The 23,408-nt window shown below is 40.7% G+C and overlaps 1 protein-coding gene and 1 non-coding gene across 3 annotated transcripts in view; both read left to right on the top strand.

Annotated features, from left to right (window-relative positions):
* The first annotated feature begins 22 nt into the window (after nucleotides 1-22).
* trnah-gug (transfer RNA histidin (anticodon GUG)) lies at nucleotides 23-94 on the top strand. The gene has a single exon. It is a non-coding gene; the product is annotated as a tRNA-His (tRNA).
* Nucleotides 95-602: 508 nt separating this feature from the next.
* The window catches only part of LOC125970654 (novel FERM domain containing protein), a 28,309-nt gene continuing 5,503 nt past the window's right edge, over nucleotides 603-23,408 (top strand). For both annotated transcript variants that reach the window (XM_049723195.2, XM_049723194.2), the window contains exons 1-5: nucleotides 603-948; nucleotides 20,594-20,698; nucleotides 21,543-21,585; nucleotides 21,973-22,051; nucleotides 22,715-22,812. In XM_049723195.2, coding sequence (XP_049579152.1) covers nucleotides 847-948; nucleotides 20,594-20,698; nucleotides 21,543-21,585; nucleotides 21,973-22,051; nucleotides 22,715-22,812 — 427 coding nt within the window. In that variant the 5' untranslated portion in view covers nucleotides 603-846. The remainder of the gene's footprint in view (nucleotides 949-20,593; nucleotides 20,699-21,542; nucleotides 21,586-21,972; nucleotides 22,052-22,714; nucleotides 22,813-23,408) is intronic.

Raw genomic sequence — 23,408 nt, 5'->3', positions numbered from 1 at the left:
CTTCTCCAGTCCCGGTTAGCTCGCCGTGATCGTATAGTGGTTAGTACTCTGCGTTGTGGCCGCAGCAACCCCGGTTCGAATCCGGGTCACGGCAGTCGGGACTTCTTTTGAATTAAAATCTTTTAAAAATTGTTTTCGTTTATTCCTCATGTAATAATGTTACGGACACATCCATTGATTCTTTTGTGGCCGTTAATGTTTGTAAAAAAGGAAAAGAAACCCATTTTTAAACTGCAGTTATGACATCACCCCTGCAGGGGGCAGTAAAATACATTTTTTTTAAAACTGTTCTTACGCGTGACTGAAAAATATTAGAAAGTAAATCACATTTCCAACTTGAATTCAACCTGGCTAACAAAATTAATCCGCATAAATATTGAATTTGGCTCTTTTACAGCCAGGATAGTAAGAAAAATTTGTGTTAAAACGTTCTCTAGTATAGGAAGCGAGTGATAGTTAAATGTGATAATTAAAGTCTGGGGAAAAAAATAAAAACTTTGGCTCTCCGGTTGGTTCACTTTGACGTCAGATTTCATTGGCGCCCACCCGCCCGCTCAAGTGAATGTGAATGGAGAGGTGGTGGGGGAGAATCCGACATCAAGCGCGCGCACACACACACAGCAGAGCGGAGCGGAGCGGCGCGTCACTGGGAGTCCTGGGATTGTTCCTTCCTTGTCATTGCACGACGTAGTAATAACAAAACGGCCACCACGACCGGACCGCAATGGTGCATAGCTCCGCGACTCGACGCGCGGCTGCGGGCTGTTTACGGGACCCGGGATTGTGGTCGTTGTGACGTTGACGTGCACGCCGCCGCAGTTTGTGCTGACTATTGTTTCTGCGAAAATGTTGAGCCGATTCGTGAGTGGCAGTGTCAGGAATCTCGAGCGGGAATACAGCTGCACGGTCCGGCTGCTGGACGACTCGGAATATACGTGCACCATTCAGGTGAGTCACCTGTCCGTTGTGCATTCGATGCATTCAGATCGCATTCTGACCCCAAGTGTGTTTCCATTTTCATCATTTTACACAACCTCACGGTAATTCACGGTGATGCATTTGCCCCTGGTGACCCACTATTGTCAAAACAAATCAGCTACAGGCCAGATTTTCTGTCAGTGCTCCGAGATGTGATTTAGGGGTGGAAAAGGATCATCTTTATCGCTTTTTAATGATACTATCTTCCTGCTTTTGCACCTTCGACACTTCAACAGCTTGAATCTTTATGACAGATTGTCTGAAGCGATCGATTTATGATAGTGTAGAAGGGCAATAAAGGCAATTGCCCTTTTGACCTCGTGAAAGCCATTACGAGGTGCATCGTTGTAGCATTAGCTTGGGAACGTGCTTGTAGCTTTGTGAGTTCGGCGAATTTAAATTGACATTTTTCATACAGTAAACTGGTGTGAAGAAAGTATGTACTATTTTATTTTAATTTATTACTTTAATCCTCCTCAATGTATTAAACAGACAACACACATTTTACACCTGTACAAAGAAAAAGAACTGTTGGCATCTTTTTGTAGCGACTGTCCAAGCTTTGATGATGCTTCACTTTTAAAAAAAAAAAAAAGGAACCTGTCACATCAATTCCAAAACAATTTCTTCCTTTTGGTGGATGCTGCAGTTAAGGATTAAAAGATATCCTCAGAGACTTTGCTGCCTCAACACTTTAAAGCCTTGTCAAGGCAACATTAACCTGCCTTGTAACACGATGAAACATTCATAAGACCTTCCAGATTCTTCCTACTTTGATATCTGTTATCATCAACAGGCTTACTCTGTTTTTTTTCGTCCCACGTGAAGACTGTTAGCGTTGTAAGCAAACCTGCGAGCCAGAGACGGACGCTGAGGCCAGCAGGTGTTCTGTTTGCGGCAGAGTCGCGTGGTCAGGCCGGCTGACGTCAGCGTGCATGGAAAAAAAAAAAAAAGGAGGGGAGCGAAAGAGGAGAAAGCTCTCGAGCTCTGTCTTCTTGCCAAAGCAGGCGCAAAATTGAAAGTGTCAAAATTGCCTCGTTTCTGGCCTGAAGAAGAAATTTAATTGATGGTCAATGAATGACAGATTTCTCCCATGTATGTTTTGGAGGAAGTAAAAATGCCATCCCATCATTCCACAAGGCCTTTAGTCGAAGCTGTCATTCCAATTCAAGTTGACAGTTGAGCCCGAAACCTTCTTTTTGCCTTTAGGCTTCTTCTACTGTGATTTTAATACAGCGTTACAGCAGACTGAGAATTTTTTGTCAGGTCAGAAACCTACCCAAAAAAAAATGACATTGAAATGCAACTATTCTAAATTCTGCTGATATTAAAATGCCTCCCTGCTTCTCTGGAGCTAATCCCAATTGTTCTTTAAAACCAACATCTCACAGTTGCTTTCCAAAAATGAGGTCTTAAACTATCTGTGCCTGCACATTGGTGTGAAAAGACTCACAAAGAGTGGAAAAGACACGGGAGAAAATCTCTGCTTATCCGTGAGGACTTAGGAGAAGCCTTTTTTTTTTTTTATCGCAAGACTTTGTCTCTCAGAATCTCGTTCTCTCCCATTCGCAACCTTCTCACCAGTTTTTCCGCTTTAGAAAGACTATTTTGTTTGTGACGATTTAATGAACTGTCAGCTTTGTTCTGGCCCACTCTAATCAAGCGTTAATTATAGTTTACACGCAATGAACCCTGTAATCTCATGTTTTTCCTAACAAGTTTGAGTTAACCACAAGCGTCTGCTAGCGCTCCGTGTTATTCCAACACAAATTGAATATTACTAATATGAAAAGTAAACGTTTGAGCACAGCTGTCTACACTGTCACTACCGCAGCGACGGAAAATAAACAGATCATAGTCCAAATGTTCCTTCTGCCATCTTGGAGTCTCTTTAGTGGAGTGGTGAGTCGGTGGGTTTTGAGAAGTGCTTTACTTTGAAGTACAGTGCCAGCATCTCAACTGTTGCTACGGTGACGCCACAGTTACCCAAACTCAACGTAAGATTGCTCACTGGTCAGGATTGCCCCTTCGAGAATCCTGACGCTTCTGCCTGTTAGCTCTCACAGATAGAAGATTACAAACCTGTATAAAACACAAAAAAAAAGGGTTTGTGGTTTTTAAATTCAAATGATCTTTCTGTTTACAATGCAGCCACGTGAGCTAGCATGCTAGCCTGGGTAGACGTGTTGATTTAGCTGCTACGCTGTTGCTATGCTTCGTGGCATGAATGAGTAAAATGTGTGACAGTGGTGAATGTTTGATGAGGGGCAACCTCAGGAGAGAGTCGTTTGCATTTAGCGCCATGAACCAATGGCACACGGTGAGTCGCAATTAAGGATTACATCACTGTTGCGTCTAGCCGAGCTTGGCTGGGAAGATCTGACACGCAGCCCACGCCAAGATTTTTGGTTTTTGACAGTTTGTTACAGTATGTGGGATCAGCCGTTTCTCAGTTGCATGTTTTTTTTTTTGATAAACAGCTTTTTGCAGGATGTTAGCCTGTAATCCCCACTATTGTTTTTTGTTTTATGCTAGCTCTCAAACAGCTTTGATATTTCAATGCAATAAATTAGGACTATTGAATCAAATGTGCATTATTAAATCTATGAAATTAACAGTTACTCCTTTAACAAGGCGTATCTAGGAACATGCAGTGCAGCAAAAAAATGTAGATGTATTAAATTTCAATACATGTAAGGATAGTCTTTATCCTCTGCAAAGAGCGATTCATATTACTGCCGTACTGAGAAGCTGTGAGAAGAGCTGGGTCTGTTTTTTATACTGTTCCGTTATATTGTTGACTTCTTTAAAGTTATAGATTATATTTAATCATAGTGGTTTTTTTTACATGGGTATAATATTATAGACATTAAAATACTTTTTGTGGGTTATTTTGGGAGGCTGCATTGCATTTACGGCATTTCAATTTCAGTGTATACAGACTTTTTATGTGTTTGTGAATTTTGACCAAAACAATCAAATATATCTCAAAGCAGCACTGTACAAGCAATAAAAAAGTCAAGCTTGTGTAATAAGTCCTCTCGAAGCCATACCGGTTTCTCTCCTGTGGCTGGAATAAGCGGTCCTCTCCTATTCCCTAGTGTCTCTTTTAGAGCGTAGAAGAGGGACGCCGCCTGTCAGTCTGCTGAGTCCTCCATTGTGTTGTGTTGTCTGGAGCAGAAATGGGCTTTGGTTCATGTTCCGCCTGCAAGCCTGAATATTAAGGGCTCCTAGAGTAACGTCTCTGTGGTAGCTATTCGGCTAATGAGGGTCTTAGCCTCTCTTGGGCCATGTCCAATAAATTATAGCGTGGCCTGCTTGTCAGGGGGATGCAGTTCACTTTTGATCATTTTAGTCTATTGGAAAAAAAAAAAGAATGGCAAAACTTACTTCCCAAACAGTCCTGAATTTTAATGAAAGCTTCTCATCTGTCTGTAAAAGGAGGCATCACTCACGAGGGTATATTTTTACAACCTTACTTCCCTCCCCTGCACGCTCTTTTGTCCTCCTGTTATTTCATCCTGTCATCCCGACCTCATCTGCGCCACGGGTTACCTCGATCACGCTCAGCCTGTATCTGGCTCACTGCGGGGTGTTTGGAGCTAATGATTCTCGCCCCTCCTTCTCGTAGCTCTCTTTCATCTGTAAACCGTTGCCTCCTCTGTATGCTCTGCGGGCCGTTCCCTCCTATTAAGTTCTCAAGTATGGCCTCTCCTTGTTCACAGATAGATGAGTTTGTGTACCTCGTGTCTATAATTAGATATGTGGCCATGGATAAATGGTAATATAAAATAAATGTGATCACGCTAACCCTGTATAGATGTAACATGATTGCCGTGGGTGTTGATGAGCATCCCAGACGACATCATCTGATTTGACGAGCAGCCCTCACTTCTTGATCTTAGATCATTTTGGTGTTCATAATTATATATAACCAAATACATAATCGTCTTACCTTGGTTGCACCCGGGCGGTTGTAAAAAGCGACGCACCGAGTTTGTTTATTCTCACGGGAACTCACTTGTACTCTTTTTCCACGTCTTTTTTTATCTCACGATACTAAGAGAGTCAAAGGTTTTACTCGGGTGTTCCTGTGGCTCACTGGGAGGATCGTGGAGGAAATGTCGGGCCGAGTTGCTTTGTGAGGATCGTTATTTCTACGCGAGCGTGTGTTTGCGTGGTATCGGATCTGTCAGTCGATACTTTGTTCCAATCTACAATCAAATGAAAACTTGCCCTGGCTCTTTTTATTGTTCCGTGAGTTTCCGGGCTTGCAGAACATTGGTGGCAAGTCATGCATAGAAGTCGTTTCTCCTTTTCCATTTGTGTGTCAGCCCAGCTGTCAGAAGAGATGAATGTCTGTGAGGAGCAAATAAATGGACAGACACGACAAACAAAGCAAAGTTAGCCAAGGGACCACCACTAATCTAGTTTTACTCCCACTAAAGAGGTTTGATTTTTTTTTTTTGTGGTGGAGTTTCATCAAAACCATAAGGAAAACGTGCCTGGTAAGTCAAAGAAAAAAATGTAAACCATCAGTGTGACATCACATGAGGCGTCCACAAATCCTGTGAGACTAACACAGTGAAATTGAAGGATTTATTTATTTTTATTTTTTTAAACAATCACTGGTAAATATTTTGTATCATTAAATACATATATATATATATATAAATATATATATATATATAACATACTCTGTTTAATCATATATTTAGATACATTTTGAAAATAGCACATTTACACAAATAATACCAAGGCAGCATAAAAAAAATACTAATATCTGAAAAATAAAAATGTTGCTTCCGTTGTTGCTCAAATTATCTAAAAATGACATACATATGGAAAAAAAATGGGACATCCTCGAAATCATTTTTCCTTTCGAAAGATTTGCATACAAGCTAGTCCCTCATCTGCACGCATGGCTGCCGTGTTCCATAATGTCTGTAAATATACCAGGGGACAATTTCCAGATTTCTCACAGAGAAATCACAAGAGAGCAGCGTAGCATGTAAATGCTGTGTTGGTGTTTGGCGGCAAATGGGTTTCCAGGCCAAGTGGCGGCATGGGCTTAGAGTTCAGCAGCTGTGCATATTATTATCACCATGCATGTGCAGGCCTTTCCCTGGAGCATCTTTCATACAACCTGCACTGTGTGTTATGTAAAAAGCAAATAAAAGAAACTCTTGTATCATCCATCCATCCGAATTTTCACAACTAATATTCATAAAATGTGTATTCCACTGTACGCATTTGGTTTTTTTTTGTGTTTGCAGCCCGCCCACAGCCTCCGGTAATGAGATTGGGTTTTGTTTTGGTTGAACTCACACACACACGCACACAGAGGTGCACCATATGGCAGTGGGATTGCAATCCACGGGGGATTGTTTTAAGCAGTGATGATTCCTTCTCACTCAATTGTGTTCATCGAGCTGGCGAGCTAGCCCGATTTCACTGCGGGCGATGGGACAGTTGTCAGCAGCGTTTTCGCCATGTCTATCACCTAAATCATTCGGATGGACCTACTGATTGTTTGATTCCTTGCCCCTAGCCTCTTTGGCACTAATAAAGAGGGAATACATAAATCTTTTCTGCCATGTTAAATATGTTTTGATCCTTTAAGTGGACTCTAACAGACCAAAAACATGCATGTTCGGTTATTCAAAGCTTTCGGATTGGTGTAAATGTGGTTGTTTGTAATCAGTGACCCTCATAAGGGTGAACGCAAGGATGGTTTTTGGACTATTTTTAATCTTTGTCATTCCTCAAGGCCGGTACAGAACATAATCACGCTGTAGTCCTAGACACCTCTGCCCACATGCTGCCTGGAGCACAATGCAGCTAATGAGTCATGAAGACGTTCTACCACTACTATTAGCTAATCTGTAGGTGCCAGCCCTCTAAATTATAAACAATTGCGTGGTTGTATTATTTAAAGTGGACTATCATTTTACATGGACGTGTGAATGCTCAACATTTATTATTATTGATATTTTTTACAGTTGTTTTTTTTGCTGCTCAATCCTTATTGACTTCTTTGACTCTGGGCTCTTCTGTGCTTTCCTGACACGTGTGCTTTTTCTACTCAATATAAACTGGTTTTCATAATTGATGAAGGACAGTAGAAGATTATGAAAAGCACCCAGGAGTGCTCTTCAGGACATCCCTTAGCAGCGAGCAAACTCGTCAATCTTGCTGCTAGCTCTTTAGAGTTCCATTTTAGTTTGTCGTCGTGTTTTTATAACAAATGCTAAAAAGAGTTTAGCAAAATATTGATGCATGACTGCGCTACATTTTCTGAAAATTTATTGGACATATTTTGTACAAATATCTGATTTAAAAGTCATTTGAGTTGTCAGAATATTAAAAAAAAAAAAAAAAAAAATTCATCCACAGATGAAAATGATATCCTCACAAAAAATGATTATCGTAAAGAAAACACACTAGCATTTTTTTTTTTTTTTTAGCCCGCGGGACATTCTCTGTTATTTTGCTCTAATTATATCCATGCCTCAACCAGTCAGGTTCTAAATTCTGCAAGTTAATAAATAATAGATGAGTGACTAGATGAATTATGTAGCTGTGAGTGAGTGTTGTGGATGTTGGATAATCAGACACAACTTCTTGACTCCGCAATTCCACAATGCAGTGCCACCTACATTCCATGAATTTAAATGTGGACCGCTTCTCCTTGCCTGCAGCAGAACACAAAATGTGAGATCTTTGATATTTCACTCCTTTCTCAACATTTACTCCTCCAAAAAAATATCTACCAGAGCCTGAATGGACTCCTCAAGTGTCACTCCCTGTTTGCTCCTTGAGAAGCTTGGCCGGAGTTGTCAGTCAATACTGCAGCGACCACTTCATTCAGTCCAAACAGAACCTTGATTTGATTTGCTCAAACTCTCTCGCCTCTGAGTCAGAGCACAAAAAAAACCCACAATGAATTTCTGAGCTGTATAAAAAAAAAAAAGACTGCATTTTAATTGAACTTACTAGCTGCCCTCCATGTTCTTTTGCGTCAATTTATAATCACGCATGTTCCATAGAGTGAATCGTACAAAGATAAATGCGTAGATGGAAGAAAGCGCAGCGCAATTGTAAGTGACTGTGTAAATCACAGAGGCTTTGTCACGCCAAGGTCATTTGTTAAGGTGTTGGCGGTGAGTCACAGTGATGGAGCGTCACAGAGAAACGTGGCAACGGTCGGACAAACTGAAATGGTCACGAAAAATCTTTGTTGCTTTTACCGTTTGCTGGAAAAAAAACATAACTGCTTGGATATCTCGCATACTCACACCAGAGGTTTATTTCTTTGACCCGGTTCTGACACCCAGTAGTGGATTATTTCTCTCAATCAAGATGTTTTATGTAACCAACTGAGAGGATTATAGAGAAAAAAAAAAATCCCGCTTTTAGAATTTCAGCATAAAGATGTGCCCTTACTGTCTGGTAGTATATGGATTGGAATAATCCCTCCTGTGTGAAATGTGCTTTCATATTTCCGAGCCGTCGGTGGCCATTTATACTTGAAATGGGAAGAAAAAAATGATAAGAAAAATAGTCAAGTGACATTATCTTAATTGATGACAGGAAATGGTGACATTTTGGTTACATCATAAACACGCTCTTGTGAGGCTTGAGTGGGAGCTGGAGAAAAATGACTTTTCCGCATCATTGGCGTACTATAATTTCCTTTATCCATGGCAACCGCTCGTTTTGGTCATGGTTCCACAGGTGTGCCGCATAGCCGCTAAATTATACTTGCGTCAAACCCATCATACATGTAATCAGGATATGGTGTTTTTTTTTTTTTAATTTAATATATCTTTATTTCAAACATTTAAAATAGGAAAAATATACAACAAATAACACTTTAAAGTGGTGTTTTTTTAATTTAATATATCTTTATTTCGAACATATTTAAAATATGAAAATAGGAAAAAAATACAGCAAATAACACTTTAAAGTGCTATATCCAAGTCACTGAAACAAACAAAAAACAAACTGGAAAAAAACTTTATTCCCCCCTGCTATTTTTTATTTATTTTTATTTTTTTATGAACATACTCCAATTCTTGATGCAAGTAAAGAGCTACAAAAAAGAAATCACAGCGCGTGGCAATGCTCCAATGAGCCAACCCAGCTTGTAGATGAGAATTTGCTTATCACAATAAGTACAGTAATTAGTGCCTGAAGGCAGGCGGCATTAGTACGTTCTGCTAATCCAACTCTTCTATTCCAGCGGGCGAGGAGAGTAGGACTGAATCCCAGTGGAGCAGATGGATGATGCGATCGGGGGGGGCTGAAAGGGGGGGCCCCCCTGTCATTTAAAAGGGCTGATTACACGCTGGTAATGAGATCAGCATTTTGGGCTGAAGGAGTCTAGAATTACAGTTTTAGTCCTAAATTGTGGGTCCCGGTTCAGGTTACGGCCGCCTGCATGCTCCTGGGGCATTTATTTTTATATGAATTAAAACAATTTTGCATTCTCAGGCCCACCCAACTTTATTGTAATAATTTCTTGTAATTGGTAACTCTGGATAGCATGCTCTCGTCTCTTGACAAGTTATGAAAGTGAAAGTCTGTCCCTTCATCGCACCACCAGGAGGATTACAGTGATATGGCAAGAATATAGTATTAATTAGGAAAAGTCTCTTCTGGTGGGATTAAACCAGATTAAGCATCTCTGTTGACCAAAACAACTCAGCTGTTTTGCTGCTGAAGCTTCTTATTCCTCCGGATAAGTTGCAAGGGGGAGGGGGGAGCAGATATGTTGACCCAATGTGTCAATTATAAAAATAAAAATGCTGCCCAATCGGAATCGTGCTTTGGAGTTATTTTGGAAAGAGAATGGACTTGATAGATGGCGAGCGCCTGCGGCTCCGGATGACATCACGGCTTCCGAACCGCATGACTGGTTAGATGTTGGAAAGACTAAAAGGGAAAGAAGACCCGCAGCAAAAGACTCAGCCTGCCACGCCACCCCAGTGCCTGCAGTTCCGCCAAAGCACATGCCACCCTCCGCTAGCAAGCCGTGCCACTCTGGCTTCCCCCCCCCCTCGGGCAAACAAAGACCCCTTTCAAAGCGGTCGGTCCCCACTGTGATCATGCGGAGCCGAAGCAATCTGTTCCTCTTGGCTGCTTGCTGTGAAGTGACCCAACCTTTTTTTTTTTTTCTTCTTCTTTCCACGTCATTGTTGTTCCAGCTTTTTGAACTTCAAGTGACGGTGCTCATCTTAAAAAGACAGAGGAGGCTGATGAGACCCAAATTGTTGTTTCCTTCAATTGAAGATCTTTCTGAGCACCCCCAAAGCCTTTTTTTTTTAGATCAGCACTCACCTGCGTTTCCATCAGTCCCTTTGTCTCGTCAGTCCGCATGCTTCCATTTTCATTTTACCTGTGGCGCCAATCCACTGACCTCATTCAGTCACTGTGCAGCCGTCACGGTAGTCAGAGAAGCCTCAAGACATTTAAAAACTTACCAGTTAAATCTCACGTGTAGAAGTTCGTGCTACACTTGTGCTATTATGCTACGGTACATTAAAAAGGTAATATTGTCATTTATTATAGCTTTAAAAAGTTTAGACTGCTGATAATTTGTTAAATTTAACCATACCAGATGAGTCATAAAAGTTCCAGGACTGGTGTCGCAATAGCTACATTTAAAATTTTAAAAAAATAATTAAATATATATATTTAATTATTACTTTTATAAAATCAATCAGCTTTAGTCAGGTAATTAATTGTCTTTCATCGTTTTCCCTAGAACCGATTAGCCAAGTAATTGTAGCTTTTTTAGGCTCATAAAACAGAGAGAACCTCAGAAGGTATTTACTTGTTAATTTGTATTCCGCCAGCTATCGATACAGCATCAAAGCACTTTCTAGATGTGGCGTTGGATTATTCTTTCCAGAGTCTGCTTTGTACACATCGCTAGAAATTGTGACAGTCTCGAGGCAGTTAATTGGGAGAAATAATCGTCACATGTAATAATGATAATAATGAGCCTTAAGCAGTTTTCATGGTCAGGGATATTGCTGCTATACTATGAGCTTCACTGCTTGACTATTTGGCCTGTTAAAATTGCGTCTTGATCACTTGTTGCTCTATTTGAGGTCTCACACACTTAAGTCTGTAGCTTATGTAAGGTGTGTGGGCTGATGATAAATTTGAGCCTGCATTACCTCACAAGGGCTGAGCGCTGCTATCCTTACATTGTGCTGAAGTCTCCTTCCCATTCACTATGAAAGATGCTCAGTGACGTGCGGTGAGGTTCATGACTGGGGAGGTGTAGCAACCCTACCTTGCCTCCTCGGATCGCACATCTCTGCCGCATACCCCTGAGTCGCCTTGACCCTTCGTTAACACCGCTAGGTATCCAGGTCAAGCCACTCAGGGCAGAAGAGCTGGGGATCAATCGACCTAAGAAGATGCTGGATCCATTCTTCCAACTTTGCTGTGCTTCCTATATCACAAGGCTCCGGGGAAGTCAAACAAAGTACCTAGAGGGAACTCACCTGTATTGCATTGTCCCTAGAGTCGGAACTCAGGGGGGCCGCATATGTACCCCCTGAGTCGCCTTGACCCTTCGTTAACACCGCTAGGTATCCAGGTCAAGCCACTCAGGGCAGAAGAGCTGGGGATCAATCGACCTAAGAAGATGCTGGATCCATTCTTCCAACTTTGCTGTGCTTCCTATATCACAAGGCTCCGGGGAAGTCAAACAAAGTACCTAGAGGGAACTCACCTGTATTGCATTGTCCCTAGAGTCGGAACTCAGGGGGGCCGCATTTGTACCCCGAGTCGCATTGACCCTTCGTTAACACCGCTAGGTATCCAGGTCAAGCCACTCAGGGCAACAGAGCTGGAGATCAATCGACCTAAGGAGAGGCTGGATCCATTACTCCAACTTCAGTGTGCTTCCTATATCACAAGGCTCCAGGGAAGTCAAACAAAGTACTTAGAGGGAACTCACCTGTACTGCAATACCTGTGGAGGGAATGGCTGAAAAAGAAACCCTACTCTACAGCGCCTAGGTCCCGGTGCATCCTCGGCCTAGTCACCTAAGCTGGACTAGGGGATGTGAGTAGTAGGGGTAACAATTTGGAACCTGCGCCAATTGGCCATTTAGGGTACAACATTAACAACGTGTGTGGTGCAATGTGCTGTTGCATGAGCGAGGCTACACCTCATAGAAGACTGAGCCTGGATTAAGGTCCTTCCGCTCTGGACCACCACACCCTGCGTGCTTTGTCCCTAGAGTCGGAACTCAGGGGGGCCACATACTTACCCCCTGAGTTGCATTGACCCTTCGTTAACACCGCTAGGGTATCCAGGTCAAGCCGCTCAGGGCAGAAGAGCTGGGGATCAATCCACGCCGATCAGAGTGAGAACCAGCCGCGGTGAACCGCTGCCTTTCTCCTCTGATTAGGGTCCAAGAGCACTGGAGCCAGCCCTGACTAAGCAGTGCCTCCCCAATGCTCTCCTCTCAGTTGTAGTACCTACAAAAAAAAAAAGCTTTCTTCTTGAGCAATCTTCTTTGTCCCATGACAACGCACAACCTAAGGAGATGCTGGATCCTCCTTCAATCAGGGTCCAAGAGCCCCTGAGCACTCACACCCTGAGTCACTTTGACCCTTCGTTAACACCGCGAGGTATCCAGGTCAAGCCACTCAAGGCAGAAGAACTCAGGATCAAGCCACCCTGATCAGAGTGAGAACCAGCCTACAAAAGTATGTTCCTAAAATTCTTGAGCAATCTCCTTTGTCCCATTACAACGCACGACCTAAGGAGATGCTGGTATTAATTCCTTCCACTTCCCTGTGCTTCATACACCGCACAGCCCCAGGGAAGGTCAACCTGTTGTTGTGGTTGTTGCCAGAGGGTCACTATTTCAGAAAGTTCCTACACTCACGGTTTCAATTCATCCAGGTTCCTGGTGGCTCCCTCTTTTGGATCCCTTGTGTACTATATCTCATTCTCCTCTCAACCCTGAGTAGTGTGTCTTCAAATATGGCTGCGTCTTTTGTCCCTGTTGAGTACAAAAGTTGCTTATTTCATACCCTTCACTATCTTACTTCTTTTTTTTATCCCGTACACTTTTGATCTCATTGATTTTAGTGTTCAGCTGTCAACTTTATCAATTACTGTATATTGGTATTTTACTTCTTTTTCAATTCAAACATCTAACTATCACATTTAATTTTATTATTGTACTTTAGTTTTGACATCTGAGGATCCCATTGGCAGTGTGTCCCATTTGCTGTGATCTCTTAGGATCACGGCAATCTCCACAGCATCTTTTAATGGTATCCGATCTTACCTGAAGGTCATTATTTTGGGTGTCGCTTACACTCACGGTACCATGATTTTTCCAAAATGGCCGCCACGCCATCCAGTCACCCTCGGGCACACCCTAGTGGCTATCCTTAGCATTGCATCCGATTGAATTTAGGTTGGTAGGTTTATTTAGATTTTTTTAGGTAGTTTTGTGGGGGGGAATTAATTCTGCTTTTTTAAAAAAAAAAAAAATTAGGGTTAGGGTTAACCAAAATTAAATTCAAATCGGTCATCCCTCATTTAGAATATTATTGTAATAATTGCACATTCACAATATAAGAATACAAGTGACGTGCGGTGAGGTTCATGACTGACGTCATTGATTTTACTGTTCAGCTGTCAATTTTATTTTGTCAATTACTGTTTATTGGTATTACACTTCTATTTTAATTTAAACATTCATTTTTATACTTTAGTTTTGACAACTGGGGATCCCATTGGCAGGTTGTCCCATTCACTGTGATCTCTTAGGATCTCCCCAACATCTTTTGATGATATCAGATCTTACCTGAAGGTCATTATTTTGGGCGTCCCTTACACTCACGGTACCATGGTTTTTCTAAAATGGCCGCCACGCCGTCCGGTCACCCCCCCGGTAGCTATCCCTAGCATAGCAACACAAAAATGTTGAAGATGTTAAAAGAAAAATGACTATAATAAAAACAATTGAATTTGTTTTTCACCTTTTCATGATGGCAGGGAAGGCGTAGCCTCCTCTGACCGCACGTCCCTGGTAATGCTGCTCATGGTTACCGCTGTTGCTATGAGACTGTCAGAAATGTCATTGGAGAACACTTTTGTTCGAATCAAATATAAATGATTAGAACACCTGGTTTTTAGATGATGTTTTTGCCTCAAAAAAAAAAAAAAGTCTGTGTTGAATGAGCTTGCAAACCCAAAATGTGCTGTAGCTGTCTATAAGCAGCTTATGGAGAAAAATATTTTTTCATTCTGAGTGAATACAAGCCAATATAAAAGCTGGAGGGTGTGGGGGGCATTGCCCCCACAGCCCCCCCCCCCTCCAACTCTGCCAATGCTGAACCTTGACGTGCAATATAATGCTAAGCTATATTTCATCTGCACGACATTTTACATCCTGACACCGTGTGCTTTTTTTATTTTTTCTTTATAGTTGCTAGGGAGAATATTTAACCTTGCGACCACCTTGGTTCCGCAAGCCAATGGGCACCATGTCTCCCTCAGGGAGAACAAGCTTTTACTAAAAGTTCTATTTTTTTTGTTCCACTTTTGTAGCTTCATCCTAAGAGACTTACCGTGAAATCAGATTGGGCTCAAAATACCAGCTCATATTAGAGCGTGGAAACTAATTAAGTTCCATTCTCCCTCCCTGATTAACCTCGATCAAGGTTGTCGTAACTATCGGAGATTTGTTACGTCACAAATCTTAACCCTGAAAAGAAATGGAAAATTGGACTTTTATGAATCGGACAGCGTCATGATTAAAGCAGCAATCTAGTTTCAAGTCATTTGAATAGTGTCAAAGGATGAGCCTCCTTAAGTGACACCGCAGTAAATCTCTCAAATAAGCTGTCGTGCCAAATTCCTCAGCCGACATGTCAACGCTTCTTGTCACTCCTTGCTGTTTCGGTGGCCAAATGCAGCACAGCCAGCAACTGCTCGTGCGCTTAATGTCACAGCGCAAAAAGGCTTGCTCAGCTTTGTGGGATGCTGAAGAGCTCTGCAGCATTTCACAGCGGGTGGTGACTCAAGTGTGTGACCAATAAAATCATTTTCCTAATTTCTCTCTATTATGATGCCACTGTTTGGCGCTAATCAGTGTATGACTTTAGATTTTTTTTTTTTTATCTTTGGTAAAATCTGCTGTATATAAACGTGTCGCCCTTTTGCGTGTTGGTTCATTGGCACACAAAAGTGTTTTTGTCAAGCTATTTACAAAAAAAGTGAAGTGATTTTCAATTTTCACTGCTTTACTTGGCGTTCCTCACTTGTGCCAGTTGGTTCTAAACACCAGAATAGTAACTGTGAAATAAAAATGAAGAGGAGATTACTGTTTCCCTTTTGGCCTCAAAGTAGACACTGTGGCGTTTATTAGCACAAGCGCTAACGCTAGAATTGTGTTTATCTTCAGTATTCTGCGTATCGTAAATATTTCAATGATGCGGGGATGATAAATCTGCTCCACCAACGAGCAACCAACATGGCAAAGTCGCATGTAAACAAAATGTGTCTGTCAAGTAAACACTCTTCCATCTGCGAGGTGGATTAAACGGCGGCTATCGACTCCAAAATAGCTTTACGCCTTTTCTCCGCTCTCTCGCCTGGACTTTTCCAGGCTCCTTCTTATCGCTTGTGTCCTGCTGGCAAATACACAATTTCCTTGCATTACCCCTTCAATGCTATTCTCTAAACGCAACCGTCAATCTGCTACGTTGCCGCTAATGCATTTGGCGCTTGTGCATTACTCCGAGGAAGCGAAGCCTTTGCTGACTTGTTAAATCAATAGTCTTCTCAAGTGCTTCATTATGCAAATTCGACGAGGCGCCTGTGTGCTATAGACGCTTCCCCTGCAGATAAAGTAGTCAATCAATCTGCTTTAGCGTTCTCATTAATATGACCTTATGAGTTAAGCTAGCACTCGGAAGCTAACACCTTGTACTTTCGGGTAACTTCTCCAAATAGTATCGCTTTAAAGTTCCCGGAGAGGGTAAATAATAATCTTAAAAGCATGCTGTGAAAAGAATTTTCAGCCATGAAATCCAATTGTACACTGCTGGTGGCTAAATCACAGATAAATCCCTGATATGAGTCAATGTCTGAATGATACTTTTGGCAGGAGGCCCGATGTAGTGCGTCATGCCCGTTGGCTAGACCGAGCGCTTATGATACGGCCGCTCGCCATTTTTTTGTCTCGCCGCAGAACCGCCAAATGTGTCGGTTCCGAAAGTCTGAGTCACACCGAGGTCGTCGCCCACCGGCCTTTCTTTCGACTAGGATGGAGAGAAGTGGCGCATCGCAGATGGGATTTGTGCAGCAAAAAAAAAAAAGATGTATTGTTTTTATGCTAATCCAAAGCTTGACAGCGATTGTGCGGCTCATTTGTTTTGGGGGTTATTTGTCACACTTTTTAGCAAGAAGCTGATGTGAGGCGACAGAGGAAAAAACAATGTTTTGCTTTTTGTTACAGCGCTGAAAAATGTGATTCCTGAAATGTTTGTAATCACGACTCTCTGATAGAATAGTTGCTAGAGGCAGGCAGGCAGGCAGGGACATCCATCACTGGTGGGCTGAGAACTAATGACTGGACTGGGATTTTTGTCAAGCCTACTCAAAGCTGCGGATTCGGGCACAAGTATCGAGCAAAGCCGTGCACAGAATGGACTAACTAATTGCTATTTCTCAACTCAGCATTAGTACAACGATTGCATTCTTGTGTATGCAAATGAAGCACTTTTCCCTCCGCTCAGCATTTCCTGTCAACTACAGCTGACTTTAGAGATTTACATTCATAAACAGAGACCCTTTCTTTTTTTTTATCTCTAATTTACGAGACTCCAGGAGACTCCATCGAGTAAATCAAATCAACTCTGATTTTTTTTTCCATTTCTGCACCATCCTGTGATATCCTCAGCATAAAAATCCATTAAGATGATTACAGTAAAGAAGCCATTAGTAGTAATTGAGGAATTTTGCTGCATTATTCGGCAAGCCAAGTTTATTTTTATAGCATCATTCAAACACAATGAATCCATAGTGCATTGCGCAAAGAACTTTAAAAACAAGATTAAACTAAAGCCAAAATCTCCTGAGGTCCAGTTTGATGGTGGGTTATAAAAAAAAAAAAGATATTTACTGTAGAGAAGCTGAAAAGGACCGTTTTGAATTAAAAATGGTGTGTTTAAACAATTCATCAATTATCTCCCAAAAAATAATTTGATAATTGACAGTTGACGATTAATCGATTAATCCTAGTCATTTTTGACAGTACACCTGATGAGCTGTTCTCAAGACTTGGTGATGCGGGGTCGCCATGGCAATGCCGGACCGGTTTTCGGTTCGCTTGAATTCATCTTATCATAAATGTCAGTATTAAAACCTCCCTTATGCTCGGAGGCTTTAAGCACAATAATCATTCAAATGCCCCCACCGTGCCCCCCCTCGGCCCCTTTTGCCGTTCTCTTTATTCTCTTGATTCCTCACACTTCTGGGTCAAATGCTTGCTCATTTCCATCATGCTTTGATGGCCCACATTCTTTTTTTTTTTTCACAGCGCGCTCTATCCCTCATTAGAACTGCTCGGCCTAACACTGCTCTTTTGTGATGACATCAAATGGTCATTACATATCCTGAGCGGAAATATAATTTGTAAAACGTCCATGACATCTTTGTTAATTTCCCCCTTCGAGCGTTTTGATGATTTGATATTATTAGAGTGACACATTTCATGTAGCATATCTCCTCCTCCCGCTCGGGGCTTTGTTTACGTTAATAACCCCAATCAACAGCTGCCAACGAGCCACGACACTGACGAAAAATATCACACCGTATGCTAATCTCGAGCCGTCACACATTTTTTAGGTTGCTTTCACTATTATTTTGATTATTTCTCTGGCTTCAGTAAATCAGTAAATGTATCTCAGATGGAAATTGCATATTCATCCACCCCCCCCGCTGACCTCGCACATCCCTGAGAGGTGCTTATCCCCGCCTCCCGTCATACTTGGCTAATGGCTTCGATAATTGCACGCCGACTCAATGAGCGAGGACGTTATTTGGAATTATATATAAACGCAGATGTCATGTTTATATATCGTGTCATGCATTATCATTGTCTAGCTGTATGACTGTCCTGAAAAAAAAAAAGTTGCACTGGTAGTGTTTAATTCCCAATTATGTATAAAAAAGAAAAAAAATGTCACCCGCTATGGCACGTGAATTTAAAAAAGCGCTGAACAGAAAATAGAAAATGGCTGATTGGATAAAGTAAATATAATGAATATTATATTAATATTATTAATTATTAATATTATTAATATTTTGGTTGCCCTTTATTTGCTTTAGTTAATGTTGACCTTTTAAACTGCACACTAATTTGATGGATCAAATTGCCAGTGAGAGATTCTCATATGGGCAGGTCAACCTTTTCGGCGGAGGTCACGACGTGAAGTCCGTGGAGCTCGGTCACTCACTGCCTCGGATGCATTAACTGCTCTCTTTGGGGACGTAAGAAAGTCCTTTGCTTATGAAACCAAATGAAATCGCCACAGGTTGAAAACACACACACACACACACACGGTTAATGGCATTGATGGTTTCCACTCCCGTGATACTATCTTTTATTAATGCCCTGAGCTCTTGTGCGGACATGGAGCCCATTTTAATGATTAATCTGAAAGGAAAGTGCCCATTTTACACACGGGGTCGCTCTTAGAAGTAAAAGAGCCGCTCTGTTCGCTCTTCAGATACATTAGGAAATATTTTTCCATTCCTTTGTGCTTGTTTTGGACACGTTCACCTACAGATGATGAAAAAGAAATACTTTTCGGCCCTTTCTGCTCACAGGACATTTTATTAGGTACACCTGCTTGTGCTTACAAAAAAAATCTTTCTTTGTGATCTTGCTTGGTGGAGGACTAAAGGCAGCTGTCCTTGGCGTGGGGCAGGGACTGAGTTGGGGGGGGGCACTGGGGAGCAACTGAGGGGTGCCCGAGTGAACAGTTCAGAATACTAACAAATGTCGTGAACAAAAGGCCAGATGTCCTTTTAGTCTCAGTGTTATCCTTTCCATGCTGAACTGCTTCCTAATTGTTGAAGGCCTGATCACAAAGAGAGATAAAAAGAAACAATAATGCCTTACAAAAGAACCCCCCAATATTATTTTTATTTTATGGCCTTGCGTTTAATGAGCTCCAGAAGCTTCTATGCAGAGGACAATACCATGGTAGAGCTCATTGGTATTCTCGGGAGATCTCAAATCTACTTAGTGGTGATAACTGCACCAATGGTGGAGTGAAGGACCCACAACTAATTTGTTATCAGCTGTTGAGGTGACAATACGAAATGAGACAATGTTGGAATCGGTTTTCTGGACTGAACGGAAGAAATGCTCCTCATCTTATTTATTTGTTTATGAGGAAGATTTTGGTTAAGGAAACATTTACTAATGTGGTACTTTTTGGATTCTGGCACGATCTTTATGAAATAAAATAAAAATAATTTCAAATATATATTTATTTTAAATAATAATAAATAATGTTTAAATAATAAATAATAATAATAAGTAGCAATTTTCAAATAGAAAAAATAAAATAAAAAAATAAAAATTCTTTGGAAGTGTCAATTTTTTTTGTGGCTTTGTCGGCTTCCCTCATTGAAGCCAATGAGTCACTTTTTGCAAAAGTAGAACTCCTTTCGTCCTTCAGTCGGCATTTGGCACAGGCCACAAAGTTGTCCTTATCGACGACATGAGTGACAATTGCTGAGCCATCGGGGGCGACAGGAGAGCAGTGAGGAGAAGGAGCTTCCTGTCCAAACTTGACCTCAGTCTGACTCACACAGCCGTGCTTAGACCTGCTGTCAAGGCAACAGCCATTTTTTTTTTTCCAAGCGATACCTTTGTCAGTGTAGCTTGACTTCTTTTTGACTGCTCTTTGGAGCAAAATTGTTGGAGGAAAATCTTGCTGTAGTGACGCTTGCTTGTTATGTAATTCGTTTGTGCAGCCCTCCTGGCTGTACACGATTAAAAACGATGAATTACCGCTTCTTTTCGCGAAGGTTAAAGCAAAGAGCATCACGGGCCGCTTTCCTTTCTTTCTCAGCAAAGTGAGTTTCCATCTGATACCAAAAAAATCTAGGTTGAGCCAAGTGGACAAAGTGTAGGATTAGATTGGTTTTGGAAAGTATATATATTCCTATGAGGATTACAGAATCCTGCCACAGATTCTTTGCATATTAATTCAGAATCTCTTTAAGCTTCTAGCACCAGAAACACCTCAGATGGGTCTAATGCAGGATGAAGTCAGCCTATCTCCAGCACGGCTTAGCTTCAATATGAAGCCATTTGGAATTACTAGACTCCATTTTCTGAACTGAAAAAAAATATCTTTCAGCCATTAATATTGATTGAATATTCAGATTTGAGTATAAACACATCAGGAATTATTTTACATTTTAATACGAAGCCATTTGGAATGACTAGACTCTATTTTCTGAACTGATTTATTATTATTATTATTTTAAATATTGATGTATTGTTCAGATTTGAATACAAACACATTTTTCTTGTGTCCCACAGCGAGACGCTAAAGGTCAATATCTCTTCGACCTCATCTGCCATCACCTCAATTTGCTGGAGAAAGATTATTTCGGCATCAGATATGTGGACCCCGATAAGCAGCGGGTAAGCTGTGATTTGTATTCCTGAGGAACGTCACTTGTTAAATGCCCTCATCAGCTAATGATGCGTGTCGGAGCACACAAGCGACAACTGAGCACATACTGGAGCTGCCTGCGGGCCATGTCACTAAGCATTGAGTGGCAGAAAATAACTGAATCAAAATGCTGTTCATTTTTATAATCCATCCAATGCAACAATGAAATATTTTGTGTTTTTGATGGTCAGGTTAATTGAAGACCACATTGGCATTGTTTTTTTTAATCGCGCCCTGTGATTGGCTGCCAACCACCAGTATGCCCCGCCTCCCAGCCAGGTAGCTTAAATGTTGCGCCATCAGGGAATAAAAAAATCCACAGGAAGAGCCTGCTTAATGAACCAGACCAAAAAAAAATCATAACGCTGCCCTCTCAGACTCCAATGAATATTTTTTCAAGAGTTCCACACTTCAATTTTTATCCTCCCCCGGAAAATGAAATCCTTCCGCCCTCCATTATCCACACGGAAAGCTTTTACAATTTGATTTCACACAACATTGAAGTTATTTCCTTTCAATATTATCTTTTTTGAAACACAATTTTCCTGGTTAAAGAAATGATGGTTCACCACTGTGTTGTCTGATTATTTTCTAAACAATACAGAAGGTTTGCTCCAGGATATTGCCAATCTACAATTTGTGTGACTCGTTAAATAAAATGCTAAAGTGTTCAAATAGAATTTTTAATTAAAATTAATTTTATAACCAATTAATTGGTCTTTGGAATTTTACTCAAATTACTCAAACTACACAAAATGTTTGATTTCAGAAATGATGTCACTAACCTACTAATCTGCTCTGCTTCCAATGCAGCACTGGTTGGAGTTAACAAGGTCTATCGCTAAACAAATGAAATGTAAGTATGGCATATTTAAAAAAAAAAATCGATTTAAACGATGATCTGTATGTTTACACTCTCGTGACAGTGTTGAGCTGATTTGACAACATAAAAATTAAAAAGCGATTAGTCACTCTCAGAAAAGTTCAACATGGTCTAATGATTTAGAGGTAAATTTTGTAGACACAATCAATTCACTCGGGCGGTTGCTTGGCAACTGGCCCAAAAGTAACTCTTGACTTGCATACTTTTGCGAGGGGAGGGGGGTCTAATTAAATTTGACATTTTCAAATACTAAATGATGATGTCACTGTTGTGTTTGGCAGTGATGTGTTTCACGTTGATTTATTGAAATGTTTGATGTCTGCTCACAAACTCTTTTTTTAAAATATTTGTTTCCTCCAGCTCAGCCTCCGTTCACCATGTGTCTGCGTGTCAAGTTCTACCCTCCTGATCCAGCTGCTCTCAAGGAGGAAATCACTCGGTAAAAAAAAAAAAATCATTTTCTCAAACTTTACGGAAGGATCTCGACTCATACAGATGCAACTTAGAACGAAAGTTTACAGAATTCCAAATCCTATGTAATTTTTTTTTGTTTCAAATAATGTTTTTCTGTTTTTACATAGACAATAAACTTTCAGTTTTAATTTGAACTGTCAAAAGATATTATCTACCAAAAGATATTTTTCCTTTTAACAGGTTGTAGTTTATATTATACTAACTACTATATATTTTCACTACACTTGATATATAATAGTAATTTAAAAAAATAATAATAAACAAACTCTAAATCAGTTTTCCAAATTTAAAAATACTCGCATCCTTGCTAGTTCATCAGTGCGCTAGTTTCCACATTTCCAAATCCATCTTTGTAAATAATAAACAACAATCATGTCCTTCAATCATTAAAAAAACCAACGAGCACTTTTCTGATCTAAGACATTAAAATGAATATTAATTACATTGTTTAGAGATGCAAAAAGCTTTCCGTGGTAACCCTGAATGAAACATGGCAGAGCAACACCATTGTATTTTTAAAAAGCAAAATCTCCAAGAAGCTTCCAGAAAGCTTCTCGGCCTACCCTTGAACATCATCCGCATCCATTCAGACGCCCCGCTGATCTTCGTGTTGTCCTTTTCATTATAGATATCTCGTCTTCCTGCAAATCAAAAGGGACCTTTACCACGGCCGCCTCCTGTGCAAAACCTCGGACGCCGCGTTGCTAGCTGCCCACATCCTTCAAGGTAATAATGGAAGATAACATATGCTGGAAAATGTATAAGTAAGATGGACAAACTGAAGTAACACACGGTCATAAAAAAAGGGTGATTTTTTTTGTTTTCCTTGCTACAAGAGTTTGTGATGTGCCCCCACAGAGTTTACAAAAAAATCCAAACTAGTGAGCAGGGATGCAATTTAGGCACTTCAAAATATCAATGTGTCTGACGCAAACAAAAAATTGTTCCTCTTTCTCTACTTTTTTTCTTTTTGGCTGTTTTTTCCTTGCCAAGATGCTTTGGGCAAACATTCATCAATATCATTTAAGCTTCTATGTTAGTTTTAGAACTACTAAGATGCCACAAAATCAATCTTTAATAAAGATAAATAGGTAGGAAGTACTACAAAATGATGTCGGCCATTTATTATTACAACTTAAAACTAATGATATTTTTTTTTAGCAGTTTTATAATGTCGTCTTTACCGATATGTTTAACGGATGTACCCTTAAAAGAGTAAATTTTTTATGACCGAGCTAAAATAGAGCAAAATCTTTGAAGTGGTTATCTGGCCTCTTATCTTGGCCTCTACCAAAGACACGCACGGTGAAATCCGTAGATAG

Source organism: Syngnathus scovelli, chromosome 6 (assembly GCF_024217435.2).
Source record: "Syngnathus scovelli strain Florida chromosome 6, RoL_Ssco_1.2, whole genome shotgun sequence".
Lineage (NCBI taxonomy): Eukaryota > Metazoa > Chordata > Actinopteri > Syngnathiformes > Syngnathidae > Syngnathus > Syngnathus scovelli.
Note: the sequence above shows the minus strand (reverse complement) of the source record. Positions and strands in the feature narration are given on the sequence as shown.